At 42.5% G+C, this 15,268-nt stretch overlaps 1 protein-coding gene across 3 annotated transcripts in view; it reads right to left on the reverse strand.

Annotated features, from left to right (window-relative positions):
- The window catches only part of UNK (unk zinc finger), a 66,389-nt gene extending 51,526 nt beyond the window's left edge, over positions 1-14,863 (reverse strand). The window contains exons 1-2 of one of the 3 annotated variants that reach the window (XM_058166587.1): positions 14,109-14,863; positions 12,972-13,034 (exon numbers count right to left, since the gene is read on the reverse strand). In XM_058166587.1, the coding sequence (XP_058022570.1) occupies positions 12,972-12,997 (26 nt within the window). In that variant the 5' untranslated portion in view covers positions 12,998-13,034; positions 14,109-14,863. The remainder of the gene's footprint in view (positions 1-12,971; positions 13,035-14,108) is intronic. The other 2 variants (XM_058166586.1, XM_058166589.1) reach the window with 2 other exon arrangements.
- Positions 14,864-15,268: the final 405 nt, after the last annotated feature.

Below are 15,268 nucleotides of genomic sequence, written 5' to 3' on the forward strand. Positions count from 1 at the left end.
TTCTTTTTTCTTTTTCTGGTTTATGTGACTTTAAATTATCTTGGGGAGAAAAAAAGAGCCAAGCCTTAATAGTGCTGTATATAAATTAAAGTCAGAAAGGCTTTCACTGATTGATGGAGTTGTGAGTTCCCTTACTCTTCTTGCTGAAATGATCACCAAGAAAGCAAGTTACTATTTTAACAGGCGCTTCCTTTTAAAGGAAGCCAAGAGGAAGCTACAGATAGTTCTCACTTAATTACCATTCAGCAACTGTTTGAAGTTGATCAGCCCTCAAAGTTATGGCCATTGTAGCACGCGCACACACCCAGTTATGTGATCAAAATATAGGCATCTGCCAGTTGACCTGCATTTATGACCACAGAATGCACTTCAACTCTCCCCATTCACTTATCTTACCCCCATATTTCCACTACCTACCACTGTCTCCCCCAGTTAACCTTTACTGTCATTTCTTCCTGCCACTGTCCCAGGATAAAGGAGTTGGGTGAGGGCATAGCCTCAGGATACAAGCCCTGATCACGGCAGAGTGGTGGAGCTCATCTGCCATTGAGACCTTGCTGGGCACAGTCAGGGAGCAGGCAGCAGGCTGGAGCCACTGGGGTTGGCAGGGTAGCAGTACCAGGCTGGAAAAGATTACAAAACTATTTCCAAAGAGCTTGAATTCTACCATCAGTTAGATCATGTACAAATGGAGATAATTCAACACCATTGGTACCCTTTTCAGAATGGTTGACCAACTAAAACCACACAAACAGCCTGGCATGTAATACTCCTGGGGGTCTCAAGAATCCCTGTGTAACATCTAGGAACTAAAAACCTCCCTTGCATTAACAAATGTCAGCACTCATAGGATAATCATCAGAAGAACCATGTATAATAATAGTGTGTGTGGCATGATTGCAAGGAGAAAGACATTAAAGGTAGTCTTCAACTTATAACCATTTATTTAAGGTTATAACAGTCTAAGTTACAATGACACTGAAAAAAGTAACTTACAACTGCTCCTCGCACTTACAAACATTGCAGCATCCCCATGGTCATATGATTCAAATTCAGGCACTTGGCAACTGCATCTATTTATAATAGTTTCAATATCCTGGAGTCATGTGTTTGCTATTTGCAAACTTCTCAGCCAGTTTCTGATAAGCAAAGTCAATGGCGGTAGCTGGATTCACTTAATGACTACACAATTCACTTCCTAACGGTAATGATTCACTTAACGATGGCAAAAAAGGTAATAAAATAGGATGCAACTCAATTAACAATTGCCTTGAGTAGCAATTGAAGTTCTGATCCCAATTGTGTCATAAGAGGAGAGCTACTATGTATGCAAATTGCAGGGCAGTGCCTCTCTCATCAGCAAAGACCAATACCAGATGAACTGGTGCTGGCAAACTTTGAATTAGCTGTTTGGAGATATCCTGCAGATGTAAAAAAATAACTGTGGAAAGTTATACCAAATCCCCTTCTGCAATTTTAGCCCCCTCTTATCTGTGTGCATCTGCTGCATTTTAGTAGACAGTCATGCTATTTCTAGTTGCTCCTTTAAGAGGCATTGGGCCACTTGCTTCTTATGCAGAAATCCAAGATATTTGGGAACTGTGCATTTATGAATGGTAGCGGGCAGAACATGAGGTGATAGCTGAAAGTTGTCTTAAATACATTCTGAAAAAATGTACTGCTGTAAGCAAATTCTGCAAGGGATAGAATTTCAGTCATCTTGTTGATAGGAAGTGTAGTGTCTTATATTGCTGCAACAATTGGGTAACTTTCTCAGTTTCTCCATCTAACACTGCATATATGACAAAGGAATGTTAATATTTATTGTGGAAAAGGTCCTTCCAAAATTTGGATGTAAACTGACTTCCTCTGTTCAAAATGATGTGATTGACTGATTCTCTATACCAGGGGTGTCAAACTCACAGCGTCACAGCAGCATCACGTGAAGTTATCAGGACTTTTCCCCCCTTTGCTAAACCAGGGGAGGGCGGGGCCAGCACGTGACGCATCCAGGCTGTGGGCCACGAGTTTGACACCCCTGCTCTATACCTAAACCCATGGTTCAAAAGAAGCTAAACTATTTCCTTGGCTGATTGAAAGGAATGAAATAGGTCAGTTTGTTGCTACCAAATCATTGGTCAATACTTGCACTGGGATTAGTTGGTAATAAAATCTAGTAGTGATCCATTGTCCAAGGACCATGACAGAATCTTTAAAAGTTGCAGCATGCCAGATGGCTTTCTAGGAACTGGCTTTACTCTACAGCAAGCATGACAAGAAACACAACTCTTAACATCTGCCATTATCCTTAGACACAAGAAGCCCCTAAAGACTTGATGGAGTTTAAATACCCCCCTCCCATTGTCCTCTTTTGTTGTTGTGGCAGTGTTGTAATACTTGTTCTCTTAGAGGAAGGGGAGTGTACAAATAACCATTGTGTAACAGCTGCCCTTTCTCTACAGTAAAAGGCGAAAAATGGTCTTGTTGGACTCCCTGAAGTTGTCCATCCAAGCCCTACCATATAGATCACGGGTGTCAAACTCGATTGTATCATATGACATATCGTGACATATCGCTATGTTTTTTGCCTCTGCGGAGCTGGGGGGGGCATTGCCTAGGCGTGACACATCCAGCCCGTGGGCCACCAGTTTAACACTCTCGATATAGATCCTGCTGCTGCTATACCCAAATCTCTCAGAAGAGATCGAAAGTCTCTGCTCCCAAACTTTCAAGGAGGTATGACTTACAATTGACTCAGAAGTTACTTGGCTGCAGCATGGTTTTGGGGAGAAAAACTGTGCCCAACTCATTTGTCAAGAGGTGATGGAATTGGCCGTTTTGCAAAGCCTCTAAATTCTTATGGTCTCTATGAATATCTATTGGGTTGACAGCTCCTCCCAGAAAGTGCGTCCACTGCTGGAAAGCAGTTTTCATTGCAAGCAACTCCTAATTGAAAATGCCATGGTTCATTTCTGCTGAGTGAGGTGTCTCAGAGAAAAGGCACCTGGCAGTAGATCTGACCCCCACTTTTTTCTCTTTTTGAAATATATTTGCTCTTACTATGACATCTGAAGTGGAAGTCTGAACTATGAATGGATGGATAGGATCTGGGTGCCTTAGAAGGAGCTATGAACCAAAAGGTTCTTTTAACTCTTGAAATGCCTTCTGTTTTTGAATCGATTACAAGAATTTCCAAGCCCTTTTTAAAAAGTTGAGACAGAGGTTTTATGTAGTCAGAAAATTTAAGAATGAACTTCCAGTACGAATTAGCAAAACCCAGAAAACACTGCACATCTAAACTGTGTGTAAAAATGTGTTGTACCTTTGCAAGATCCATTTTTGTGCTTTCAGTTGAGATCCTATACCCAAATAGTCTAATTGAGACAGGTCAAATGCACACCAACTTTGCAAAAAGCTTGCTTTCACTGAGCCTTTGTAGGACGTTTCGACATGCAACTCCTTCAAGGAGGGATTTTCAGAATAAACCAAGATCCAGTTTCTTCCTTGTCTTAACTGTTCTAGCTTGCCATCTATTATTACACGTTATTGAACCAAGTCTTCCAAATTATTTGAGGTGTCTTGCCCTCTCAGTTCATCTCTTAGGTCTTCAGCAAGCCCTTCTCTGAACTGGTCTCTCAGAGAGAGATCTTTCTATCCCACATCATTGCATCCCACATCTCTGGCAAGTAATTTAAAATCTAAAATGTATCAACTTATTCTTCTCTATTCTTCTTTCTTAATTCACTGTGAGTCTTGATACCGGATCTTCAATGTACCTTTTAAACTTTCGATGAAGTCTTGGTTTGTTCAGCAGCAAATTGTTGTCCTTCAACGATCAGTATGGCTCATTTAGCTGCTCCTTCTGTTAGCAAACTTAGCCCAAAAGTTATCTTGGTCCAATCTGTGGGAAATTTCGCTGGTCTGTCAACCATAAACAGTTCACACTGAGTAAATCTGGTTCCAGCTGTTATATTAGCTGCATCATGGCATTTTGTAAATTGGTAATTTGTATATTCACTTGCTGCTGATGTTGTAACAACACTCAGCTAAACAATGTGATTCTGTTATTCTGTAACAATTCAGGTTTTATATTAAGTCAACATTGTTTACATATTATATCTTGAGACTAAGATAGTATTTGTTTAGTGCCATTACTAAAAACCAAAAAAGGAGGGAGGGATCTTCTGTCTCTAAAAAGAGAGGAGATCTGCAAGACTGATGTCAAACCTTCAAGGTAACCAAAACCATGACTATGAATACTACCAGTAGTTCTTGACTTATGACCATAATTTAGCTTATGGACTTACAACCTTTTATGATATGGTTATAAGTGTGAAAAATGTCATAAGTCACTTTTTCAGTGCCCTTGTATCTTCAAACAGTCACAACAGTTTTGTAAATAATCCTTTTTTATTCACTCCTACTTCCCCAAACATTTCTAGCAGAAAAGCAGAATTTACACCACTGTACTTCTTTCTCTTACAAGCCAGTTCTTTAAATGAGAAATTCTGGTAGGTCTAGCACAACACTCCATATTCACAAGAAATATGTCAGTCAAAATTGCACTAAACAAATACTATCTTAGTCTCAAGATATAATATGTAAACAATGTTGACTTAATATAAAACCTGAATTGTTACAGAATAATTCCAATAGTTTACAGTAATTAGATTCTAAGTCTGAGACCTCTAGCCTAAAGTGTAATCAATTAAGAGAAATAAAATAAAAGGATCTTGTAGGAAAACATTTATTGGACAGTAATCTTGAAATAAGTAATTTGAATATAATTATTTTACTCCAGTGACAACAAAACCATGCATATGAAGCAATACCAGTTTGTACAATGTATAATGGGAAATTAAATTTATGTGCAATAATGGGACTAAATGTATAATAATATCACCATCATCATTGTCAGATAATAATGTAAATATTAGACTTAATCTTGCCAGCTATGCTCATTATTTCCTAGATAAAGGGAAATATAGGAGTCTGAAAGGAAGCCATGCTGAATTAATAATTCATACCTAAAGAGCATTAATTTGGGACCCTAACGTTTTGTCAGTAGACATTTTATTCATGGGGCTTTGGAGTCACTGGAAATAGGAGCCCGTACCCATAACAAGTTATCTTAATTTGAACGCAAACTTTCCCAGACTAAGGATATAGCCCATCCCATCTCCCATCCCTTTTGTTTGGAAATTTCTATAATTCTGGGATTATTCAGTAACACAGGAACCTCAGATTTCAGAAATTGTTGTGGGGGGAGAGGGGGTGTCTTTAAATCCAAACTCAGCAGTAAGCAACATACATCAAGGTAAAAACCTGCTTCTTCCGGTTTAAGATTACAATTAAACTTAAGACAGTTGGTGAAACAATAGAACTAGTATATTGAGGATTACCTGAGTTTCCTACAGTGAGCTATCCAAAATTCTGATATGCTTTATTCTGCCAGGCAATGGTTCTGGCCTTCATTTCAAATTACTTTCCTCGAGATACTAGTGTACCAATACTTGGTACTGTACTGAACCAAGTCAGACATGGGTCATTCTTAGTGATAAAGAGAGATGGCATTTTTGTTACATTTTCTCCTATCTCTATGCACCAAAGCCTTTTCTGGTTAGATTTTCTTCCACAAATGGAATGAGCTCTTTTTTCAAAGTAGGACTCAAGCCATTAGCAGAAATCTAGTTAAAGCAGTAGTGAAATCTTTAATGTTTATGTTGTTAAATCTGTGTGCTGATAAGACACTTTAGATATAAAGTAAAATTTTCATTTGACTATAAATCGTTAGCACAGTAATAATTTTGTAAAAAGAAACAAAAACAAATATTGTTACTACATTAAACAAAATTATATGTTAGTTAATTGGTTAAATAGCTTCCTTACGATCAACATAAACTACCACAATAAGAATGCCCACTTTCAAATTCTCCAGAATTCAGTGCAGTTAATTGTACTGTACTTCAGTAAAGACAATTATTTTGTCTGGGTTTTGTTTCTTTTTTGAACAAAAGTTGGGGAACTGTACATTGCGCAGAGTAATAAAAAACTAAATATACAACCTGCCTAGGAAATGGACATAAAGGAGAAAGATTTTTGTCAAATATATCATTTTGCCTGATGAAATGTTCTGAAGAGCATAAACTCTGAATTCACTGGCACAGTATTTTGGTTCATCCCACTATAACTGTTTTCTAACTATAGAATTCAAATACATTATGAAAATGTCACCATTTTCATCTTACTACCTTTGATAGTTTTTCCCATCAAAAGCTTTTCCAGTCTTTTACACAAACTTTTTTTACATTTAGTATTAATACGTTTTGTGGATTACAAATGGGTGAGTCAAAGGCCAACTGATGCACAGATTCCATTTAGCATATTCATATTTTTATGCCGATTTCACAAATATGCAGAATACACTATGATTGTTAGATCATCATAAACCTGCATGTACTCTTCTGGTTTAAATGTTGTGATCTATTTAAAGTACAGTTCGCTATGGAATAGCTGTTTCTGATTCTCTACAAACCAGTATATCACAATTAATAAGAACAAGCAATCCATAACCATTCCTTAGCCAATAAACTATAGTTTAATGAATCATGAAGTGTAAATTAGACCACATGACATTGTAGCAGAATTCAATTTCCTAAGAAGCTTAAGATTTGCGTAAAGAGAGAAAAAAGCTGTTTCTAACACTTGCAGATGTGAAGGCACACTTCAAAATAGGCAGCTAAATTCCAAGAAAACTCAGGATCAAAACAGGAACTATGACCCTATTTATAAGTGACTAGGAAATAAGCGCGACTCTTTTTTTTCCACAATCGGGGAAAAGCACAACTATTTCTTCAATAACAAAAAAGATAAATTATGTCAAATAAAAGGTATTTTTTTCAAAAATCTTAACATTCATAATATCCTAGCATCACTTTCAGATGAGAGAAAAAATTATCTTACAGTGAAAAAGCTTTCTTTATAGTCACCAAAAGACCTTTATGTACAAGTAAGTTCTATATTAAACAGGAACACAGTTTATCATAAGAAGTTAGTCCAGGCAAAAACAGGAACCCATGGCATTACATTAACAATCATTTACAGCATTTCATTTGTGTGCACTAGTGGCTTCCTTCTTGATTAGAAGTGTGCTTTGAACCTGGTTTCCAATTATTTTATTTAGGTATTTAATATGCTTTGCAAAATAACACAAACAATATATTGCCATTACAAATAAGACATGATTTGCCTAAACTCAAAGAAAAAAAGCCAACTATACATAAAAAGGAGTCAATAGAGTCTTGACTTGTGCACTATAATTTTAAATTTATGACTTAAAAACTGATAACTCAGAAGTATAGTTCATACAAGAGACACAACTGACTACGTTTAAATTACATATATAAACAGTTTCAGCATTAGTAGATCTTTCATGACTGTTTTCTCACCATTCTCACTATTTCAATACAAGTATCAAAGTCTTAAAAAAGAAGTTCTTTTTTTCTTGTCTAGTTAAAATCAGCCCAAGGAAGATAGCGGCTATGGGTGGAATTCTACTTACATTATCCTGTTTTTAAATATATGCTACAAACAAAACAGTTCCACATATTTTCTTATTTTGAAATCTAAAATCCTTTCAATTCTCACTTCTGAAAGCCTTAACAAAATATTCACCTGCCTGACAGTTAAATACAAATTATACTAAAGCTGTAGAAGTAGATCAGTGTATTTGCACTCAACTTTAAATATTATCTTAATCAAAATACTGCATTAGGTATGTAGATATCAGGCTAGCTAGTATCTTGTATTTGGTTTGAGGGAAGACAAGTTTTAAAGTTTTTCTTTATAAATATATTTTCCCTCAACTGAAAGTCTCTACTTTAAAAATATAGAGAATAACAAAAATTACAAATCAGTAATGGTCTTGAGTAGTGGCACATGATAGCCAGTTTGGTGATGTGATTAAGCACCAGGCTATAAACCTGAAGATTGTGAATCCTAGACCCGTGATGGCGAACCTATGGCATGCGTGCCGGAAGTGGCATGCAGAGCCATTTATCCGGGCACGCGGAGCCATGGCCTGTTACTCTTCCAGGTTCTGGTGTGTCAGCCAGTGTGCCAAAAACCAGAAGAGCAGCTGCTCATTGCACATGCATGCTCCAGGAAGATGACCTTCCTGTTTCCAGAGCGCACATGTGCACCGGCCAGCTGGTCTGTTTCCTGGCATGCGCGAAGACTAGCAACAGGCGCGCGTGACAAAACATGCAGAGAGAGGATCCCGGCAGTCGCTTCCTAAGGGAGCAGAGCAACGTAAGCTGGAGCTTCCCTCCCTCCCTGCCCATGCAGGCTTCTTGCGCGGTTCCAGGTGGTCTAGAGCACTGGTGGACCAGCAGCCAGTGTGGGTGGGGTGGTGGTGGTGGGCTGCCTGCACAGATGACCCTGTGGCCTGGACTCCTCCCTGCTGGAAGCCATATTCCCCAGCCGGCAGCAGCGCTCTCGGCCCTGCCACCTCGGCAGCACCATGCGCCAGCCAGGGAAGCTAAGAACAAGCAGGCTTGCCTGAGCTCCTCCCTGCTGGGAGCCGCAGACTGAGCAGGTATGACTGGCAGGGCTTTGGCAGCCGATGAGGGCGGGGTGGTGGTGCGCAGATGATCCTGTGGCCGCCATCGAAGCAGGGCTGAAATGCCCTTCTTGGCTCACTCAACCAGCTGCGCAGCTGTACTGCCCCAGAAGAGCAACAGCACTGGCAGCTGCAGGGGGAAGAACGACTGGCCGGCTCAAGTGCACGGGGCAGCATTTGCTGACAGGGCAGGTAGCTGTCCCACCCACGGCTCCTTCCCCGGCGTATGGCCAGAGAGCCTGGCTTGGATGGCAGCGCAGCAGCTGGGGTCGAGTGCGGATTGGGCCCATCACCAAGTCCCCGCCATGCCCAATGCCACCCAAAAACACTGTTGCCACAATCTCCGTTGCCTGGAGATCTCCGCTGCCTACCCGATTACAAAAATGGGGCTTGCAGAGGAAAAACAAGAGCATCACGGTTTCTGGCGCTGCGCAAGAAGTGTAAGGCAAAGCGGCTAGCTGCTCTGCCTGCCCCTTCTCCAGACGACCCAGGCGGAGAGCGGTTGGCTTCTTCTCCTGGTCTAGGAGAGGCCAATTTGTGGGCTCAGTTACCGGCAAGAGCAGCCGCCACCACACTAGGGAAGCGCAGAGGTTAGGACTCAGTTGGTGAAGTGGGTGCTGCACAGGGGGCATAAAACAATGCGCTGCCACCTGAAAACACTGTTGCCGCAATCTCGGGAGATCTTGGGAGGAAGTGTGGAGATCAGAGAAGGCAGGAGAAAGCTAGAACTTGATGGGGGGAAAGTGTAGAGATCGGGCAAGGCACAGAAGGCAGGAGAAAGCTTTCCTCCCTGGAAATACACATTGCAGAGTTGTGCGTCCTCCTCCACACATTCACTTTCTCTTTCCTCCTGGCTAGATCTGCTGCCTGAAATTCAGGGAGGGGATTGCAGCCCTGCAGCCTTGCTGAGATCATGGCAACAGTGTTTTCGAGTGGCAGCGCCTTGCCTTACACCCCCTGTGCAGCACCCACTTCACCAACCGAGTCCTGACCTCCATGCTTCCCTGGGCCGCTTCTGGAATCAGGCTCTGACCGAGGTAGCAAAGGTATAGGGTGCTTGCCGGGAAGCCCGGCACCCAGCAGGGAGAAGTCCAGGCACGGGTTCGGGGTCACAGCAGAACAAACAACCAAAGTCCATCTCCGACAGCGCACCGGCCTCTACCACCACCACCACCACCACCACCACCACCACTTCTCGGAAGAAGAGCTGCTTGCCGGCCCTGGGTGCCCGAGGGAAGTGCTGGGTGGCTATTTTGAAAGGGGAGGGAGCGGTTTATGCAAGCCACGGGATACAGCCTGAGCCTCCTCGATCAGGGCGCCTCCCTGGGAATTCCTGCCCAGCCTGGCCCGGGTGTTTGGAAAAACAGTACACTGCTGGAAGGGGAAGGGGAGAGGAGGAGGAGTAGGGGCCTTACCCAGAGGCAAGGCGGCAGATAAAGCTGCAAGGCTCTGCCACAGTTCTTTCGGGCGAGCCGTCCCTGCGCAGCTCTCAGGTCCCTGTCCAAACTGGACTGGAAGCAGCGCGTCACCTTGCACCCACGAGCGAGGTGGAGGCTGCTCTTGTCCGGTAACTGGACCCACCATGCCGATTTGCGGGCCCACCACACCAATTTACGGGCTCAGTTACCGGTGAGAGCAGCTGCCGCCTCGCTTGCGCCTTCTCATCCAAGCTGCCGAGTGTTTCTCTGGTTCTTTCTGCTATAGCCACGCAGCCTTTTCTTCCAATTCTAGCTATGCTTTGGCACTCGCAGTCATGGCAGGCCAGAATTGTAGTTCCCCTCGCTCCAACCAGCAGCCTCTGCTCACATCAAGGAACCAGCAGCCGGGGAGGAGGAGGACAAGGATGGATGCAAGGTGACACGCAGCTTCCAGCCGAGTCCAGCTGGTGGGTGGATGAGTAGGCGGCCCTCAGGGAAGAGCGCTGCACTGGGTGACACATCCCCCGGTTGCAGGCTGCATGCAGGGCCCGAGGTGGAGGGGTGAACTTCCCCAGCTGGTACATGGCGCTTCCAAAGTGGTGGGGCCGAGAATGCTGCTGCCGGCTGGGGAACAGCTGTCACACCAAGGAACGGGCCGGTAACTGGTTGTCTTCCATTATGAGGCATACTGGCCCTCTTGGAAAAAGTGGGGCACGCACATGCGCAGTGGGGGGCGCATGCGCACAAGGAGTGTGGTGGATGGTCATGCGCGCATGCGCAAATGGGTGCGCCCATTGCATTATGGGTGCTGGCATGCGGGAGCGCGGGAGCGCTCGCATGCTCGGACTTTTGGCATGCAACACCAAAATGGTTCGCCCTCACTATCCTAGACCATAAAAACAGCTGGGCGACCTTGGACCAGCCACTCTCTCTCATCCTTAGGAAGCAGGCAATGCAAAATGATTTCCCCCCCCCAAAAAAAAACACCTTTTCAAAAAAAAAACCTGAAGGAATCAGCACACAGGTACAAACACAAATTTGGTACATGAACTGAATTTCTTATTTCAGATTGGCATCATTCACGCTGTAATGCTGTGTGTAATAGTTCATAAATATCCCTACAAGAAACAGACTGTCAAAAAAACTTCTCCCACACACATGGGCATATTTTATGCCTATAATAATATGCCTCAGCAGCATTTGGACAGAAGAAGCATAAGGGACAAATTGCAGCAACACTACACTGGTATGGTTTGGAAGGGCCAGGAGACACATCCTCTGTTTGCAAAAACATAAGCAAAATATAAACTATTACACATTAGTGAAAACAAAGACATCAAAGCTAGAATCTGTTGCATTTGAAAGTGTGATCCATACATGTATATAAATATCTGAAAAAGCTACCTAAAACCAACTACCAGCTACCACTTTCCATACATGTGGTCATTTGATTATGCATTAGTCTCTCACCCTCTTCCTCTTAATCCTGAAGTTCCTTATATACTTCCAACATCTGCTATAGATTTTCTCCCAAAACTCTAGAACTATTTTGGAAGACACTGGGATGAATGAGAACCAATTATGGTACAGATGTTATTCTACTAGAACAAGGCTGTCAAACTCACAGCCCGTGGGCCGGATACATCATGCGCTGGCTACACCCATGCCTGGTTTAGCGAAGGAGGAAAAAACCATAATACCTCACGTGATGTCACCATGACGACGCGAGTTTGACACCCCTGTACTAAAAGATGTACACAATTGGATTTAGTTGCTATGAACTTCTTACAATATCAGATAATTTGTCAAAACTAATTTTAACAAGAAATTCTTTTTTAAATTGTACATTTGCAAAGTAAATTAAATAGAATTCAGCATAAACAAATTAAAAATAAAATAAATAAAATATTCATCGCTATGAACCAGATTATTACCAACTCACAAAACCAGTTTTTTGTTTTGTTAAAAATATTTATTTCACATTTTGTGAAATAAACTGAATGAAATTCAATCAGATTTTTTCACTGATATTTTAATCAGGGAAAGCAGGGACAGGGTGAGTTTCTATAGCTCCTCATATACACCAACTGTCACCTCTGTATGATTCTCCCACTATTGCAATGCATTTTGAGAATACAAAGGAAGGTGTGGAAGGTGATGGAAACCAGGAAAAAACTAGCTAACATTATACTGACTTTTATTATAAATGCAATTTGCATACTATCTGATAATCACATGCATGAATCTCTAGCAACAATTCAAAATTGTGATGATGTACAGCAGGTATATGAGGCTAATCTATAGATATCCTGTTTTGCAATTAAGGACAATCTCTTCAATTATTCATAGAGGTTGAAACTAAGTAATTATTGTATCATCCTATTACACACCCAGTATTGCATGTATTTAAAAGTTTTCTACTATGCTTTTAATAGGTTTGAGACATTAGCAGCACAACTGACCAATCAGAATAACCCTGCAGAATTAGGCTAAGACCCATTTTAGTCTACCATTCTGCTTCTCACTGTCTCCAACCAGATGCTTTCAGGATGCTCACAATCATAACATGAAGTCTGTCATATTCCCTTTTCATCACTGTTTCATTGTAACTGTTATTTGGTGGCATGGTGCCCTCATGGAGGTAATGTTTTAATATCCCCCCATGAATTTATTTACTCCTTTCCAAGCCATCCGAATTAGTGCCCATCACATCTCACAGTAATGAATTCTTCAGATTAATGTGGAACAGGTTATGTATGATCAATTCCTTGCAAAACAAGTTTGCCAGATACAATAAAATAGATGTAGTAATAGGTGTTGCTAGTACAGTAACAATACAAAATAACAATATCACAAATTAACTGTCACCAATAACGTATTTACAAGGTCCCAAAGTAGCACAGTATTTACCAACAGATCTAAAATACCTGTACCTGCTACAGCAACTGCTCTCAGACATACGAAATTATTAGGAATTCTGAACAGAAGAGGGCAACCTATAAATATAAGAGACAACTTATTCTAATACTTAACATAACTCTTTATGTTGATGCTATTAAAACATTTTCTATGAAATCAATAGAACATAGCAATATTTTTCTATGGCTTTGTTATTTTGCGAATACCATTTATTTTTACCACGAGCTGAATTATTCCTCACCATATGCTACAGGACTCAAAATTCCTTATTAGGATTCAAAGACAAAAAAAAGGAAGGAAGGAAGGAAGAAACCCAAGTAGTTTCCTTTATGCTGTTAAGTTTTATTTTGCAGGCTTGGCCAGAAACACCCCCCAACACACACACACACACACACACACAACCCTCTAATGACAGCCATCAGCAAGAGAAAATGGCGAGGAAAGTCACAGTACTTTTGTATAGTGTTTCACTTAGGATGCTCTCGATTCCACGAGACAGACCGTGAGTACAGAAAAGCCAGTTTGTGAAGATTGGTGACAAGACACCCCAATTTTCCCCACCAGGACCTTCGGATCACGAACTTTCCGAGTATCCGAGGAGAATAATTTCATTTTACAGAACGACTTGTCAACCGCTCGGCCAGAAAAGAGTCCCCTTCGCCTGGCGCGAGGCAGTAGGTTTAGCCAATTAGACAAAAAGGTGACGGAGAAAAGAAGGGGACTCTCAAAGGGGGGATTAACGAGACGGACACCCCCCCCCTCACCCAATGACCAACGGAGGAGCAGAGGACCCGTAGGGCGAAGGTGACGCGACGCATTCATGGGCAACTGTACGCGCCTCTTGCCTGTGGGGTGTGTTTGTGTTTATGGGGCGGTTAGGTGCGCGCGCGCCCGCCCGCACCAAAAGCGCTGCGGGGGGGGGTGTCCGCTCCTTCCCCGCCCCCTCCCATAGCCGAAATTCCTCCGGCCCAGGCCGACCACAACCGGTTTCAGCCGGTTCCGGGCGGGCCGTTTGTTTCCGTGCGCGCGTGCCGCACGCTGCCCGCTGACGTCAGGCGTGTGTGGCGCGCGGGCGGGCGCCGGGCGGAGGGGTGCGGCGGCGGCGGGAGCAGCAGCACTAAGAAGCGGCTGCGGGTGTTCTCGCTACGTACGTGTAGTGCTGCGGCTTCTCGGGCTGCGCTTGGAGCGCGCTGGCGGGCGCCACCGGCCCGGTTGCAGGAGGCCCGGTCCCTACCGGGCCCTTCGACATGCTCCTGCCCTCCGCTCCCTCCTCCGCCGCCCGCTACCACCGAGGAGGAGAGCTTTATTATTCACTCTGCGCGGTCCGCACGGAGACCGCAATGCGCAGGCGCTGCCGCCGCCATTACCGCCCCGGGTTACCCAAAGCATGCTGGGGCTTGTAGTCCCGGTGATGGCGGAAAATCCCCCTTTTCTTCTACTAGGCTTCCGGCCCTTGAAACTACAAGTACAGAGGGCCTCTGCGCTTGCTGTCCCGGATATTGTAACAGCGCAGGGATTTATAGGAGTTGTAGTTAGAAGTAATCCGTCCATGGATTGCCTTCGAGAAAATGTAAGCAGGTTGCTGTTTTGCCAGCTGTGAATCGTTTAATTACGTCCCACCCCAATTATTTTTATTTCTCGATGTTAGCATTATTAATTTGGAAGTAAATGTCGCTAGAAGCTGTAAGATTTGGTAGTGAGCGTGAATTAAGAGTGCAATGTAGGTGATTATACTAAACGATGATGGATGGGCTGTCATACTAAAATAATTGCAAATTCGTTAGGGATTATTAAGGAGAAATCCAGTTTATTAAAAAGAAAAATAACAGGCTAGTTGTGATCTTTTCTTTGGATAACACATTGGTATTCCAACACAGCACCCTCAAAATTATCTCACAAATCTACAAATTATATATGTTGTTACAATAAAAACAGTGGGATTGTTGATCCTAAAGCAAAAGTTTAATTCCATAAACTTCCGTTGTTAAAATTGATATATCTACTATTGGATTCTGATCTAGCAAGTATTTTGCCATAAGAAAAGTGATGAGTGCTACAAGGCTTCCCTATATGTTAGCCATACCTTGTCAAATTTATGTCATAACAATACTTCATCTTTGTTATAACATGTCATGACAGCATTTGATTACTCATATGGTTAATTACAGAAAAATCTATGTGGTTTTAAAGAGTAAACAATGATTTGATGGCATGTAATCATATGGTTACACTTTACATACAAAAAATATTGCAATTCTTACTTTGTCCCTATAGTTAAGGTGGCATGAGTCAAAACATTTACCCTTTTCCA

Source organism: Ahaetulla prasina, chromosome 2 (genome assembly GCF_028640845.1).
Source record: "Ahaetulla prasina isolate Xishuangbanna chromosome 2, ASM2864084v1, whole genome shotgun sequence".
Classification (NCBI taxonomy): Eukaryota; Metazoa; Chordata; class Lepidosauria; order Squamata; family Colubridae; genus Ahaetulla; species Ahaetulla prasina.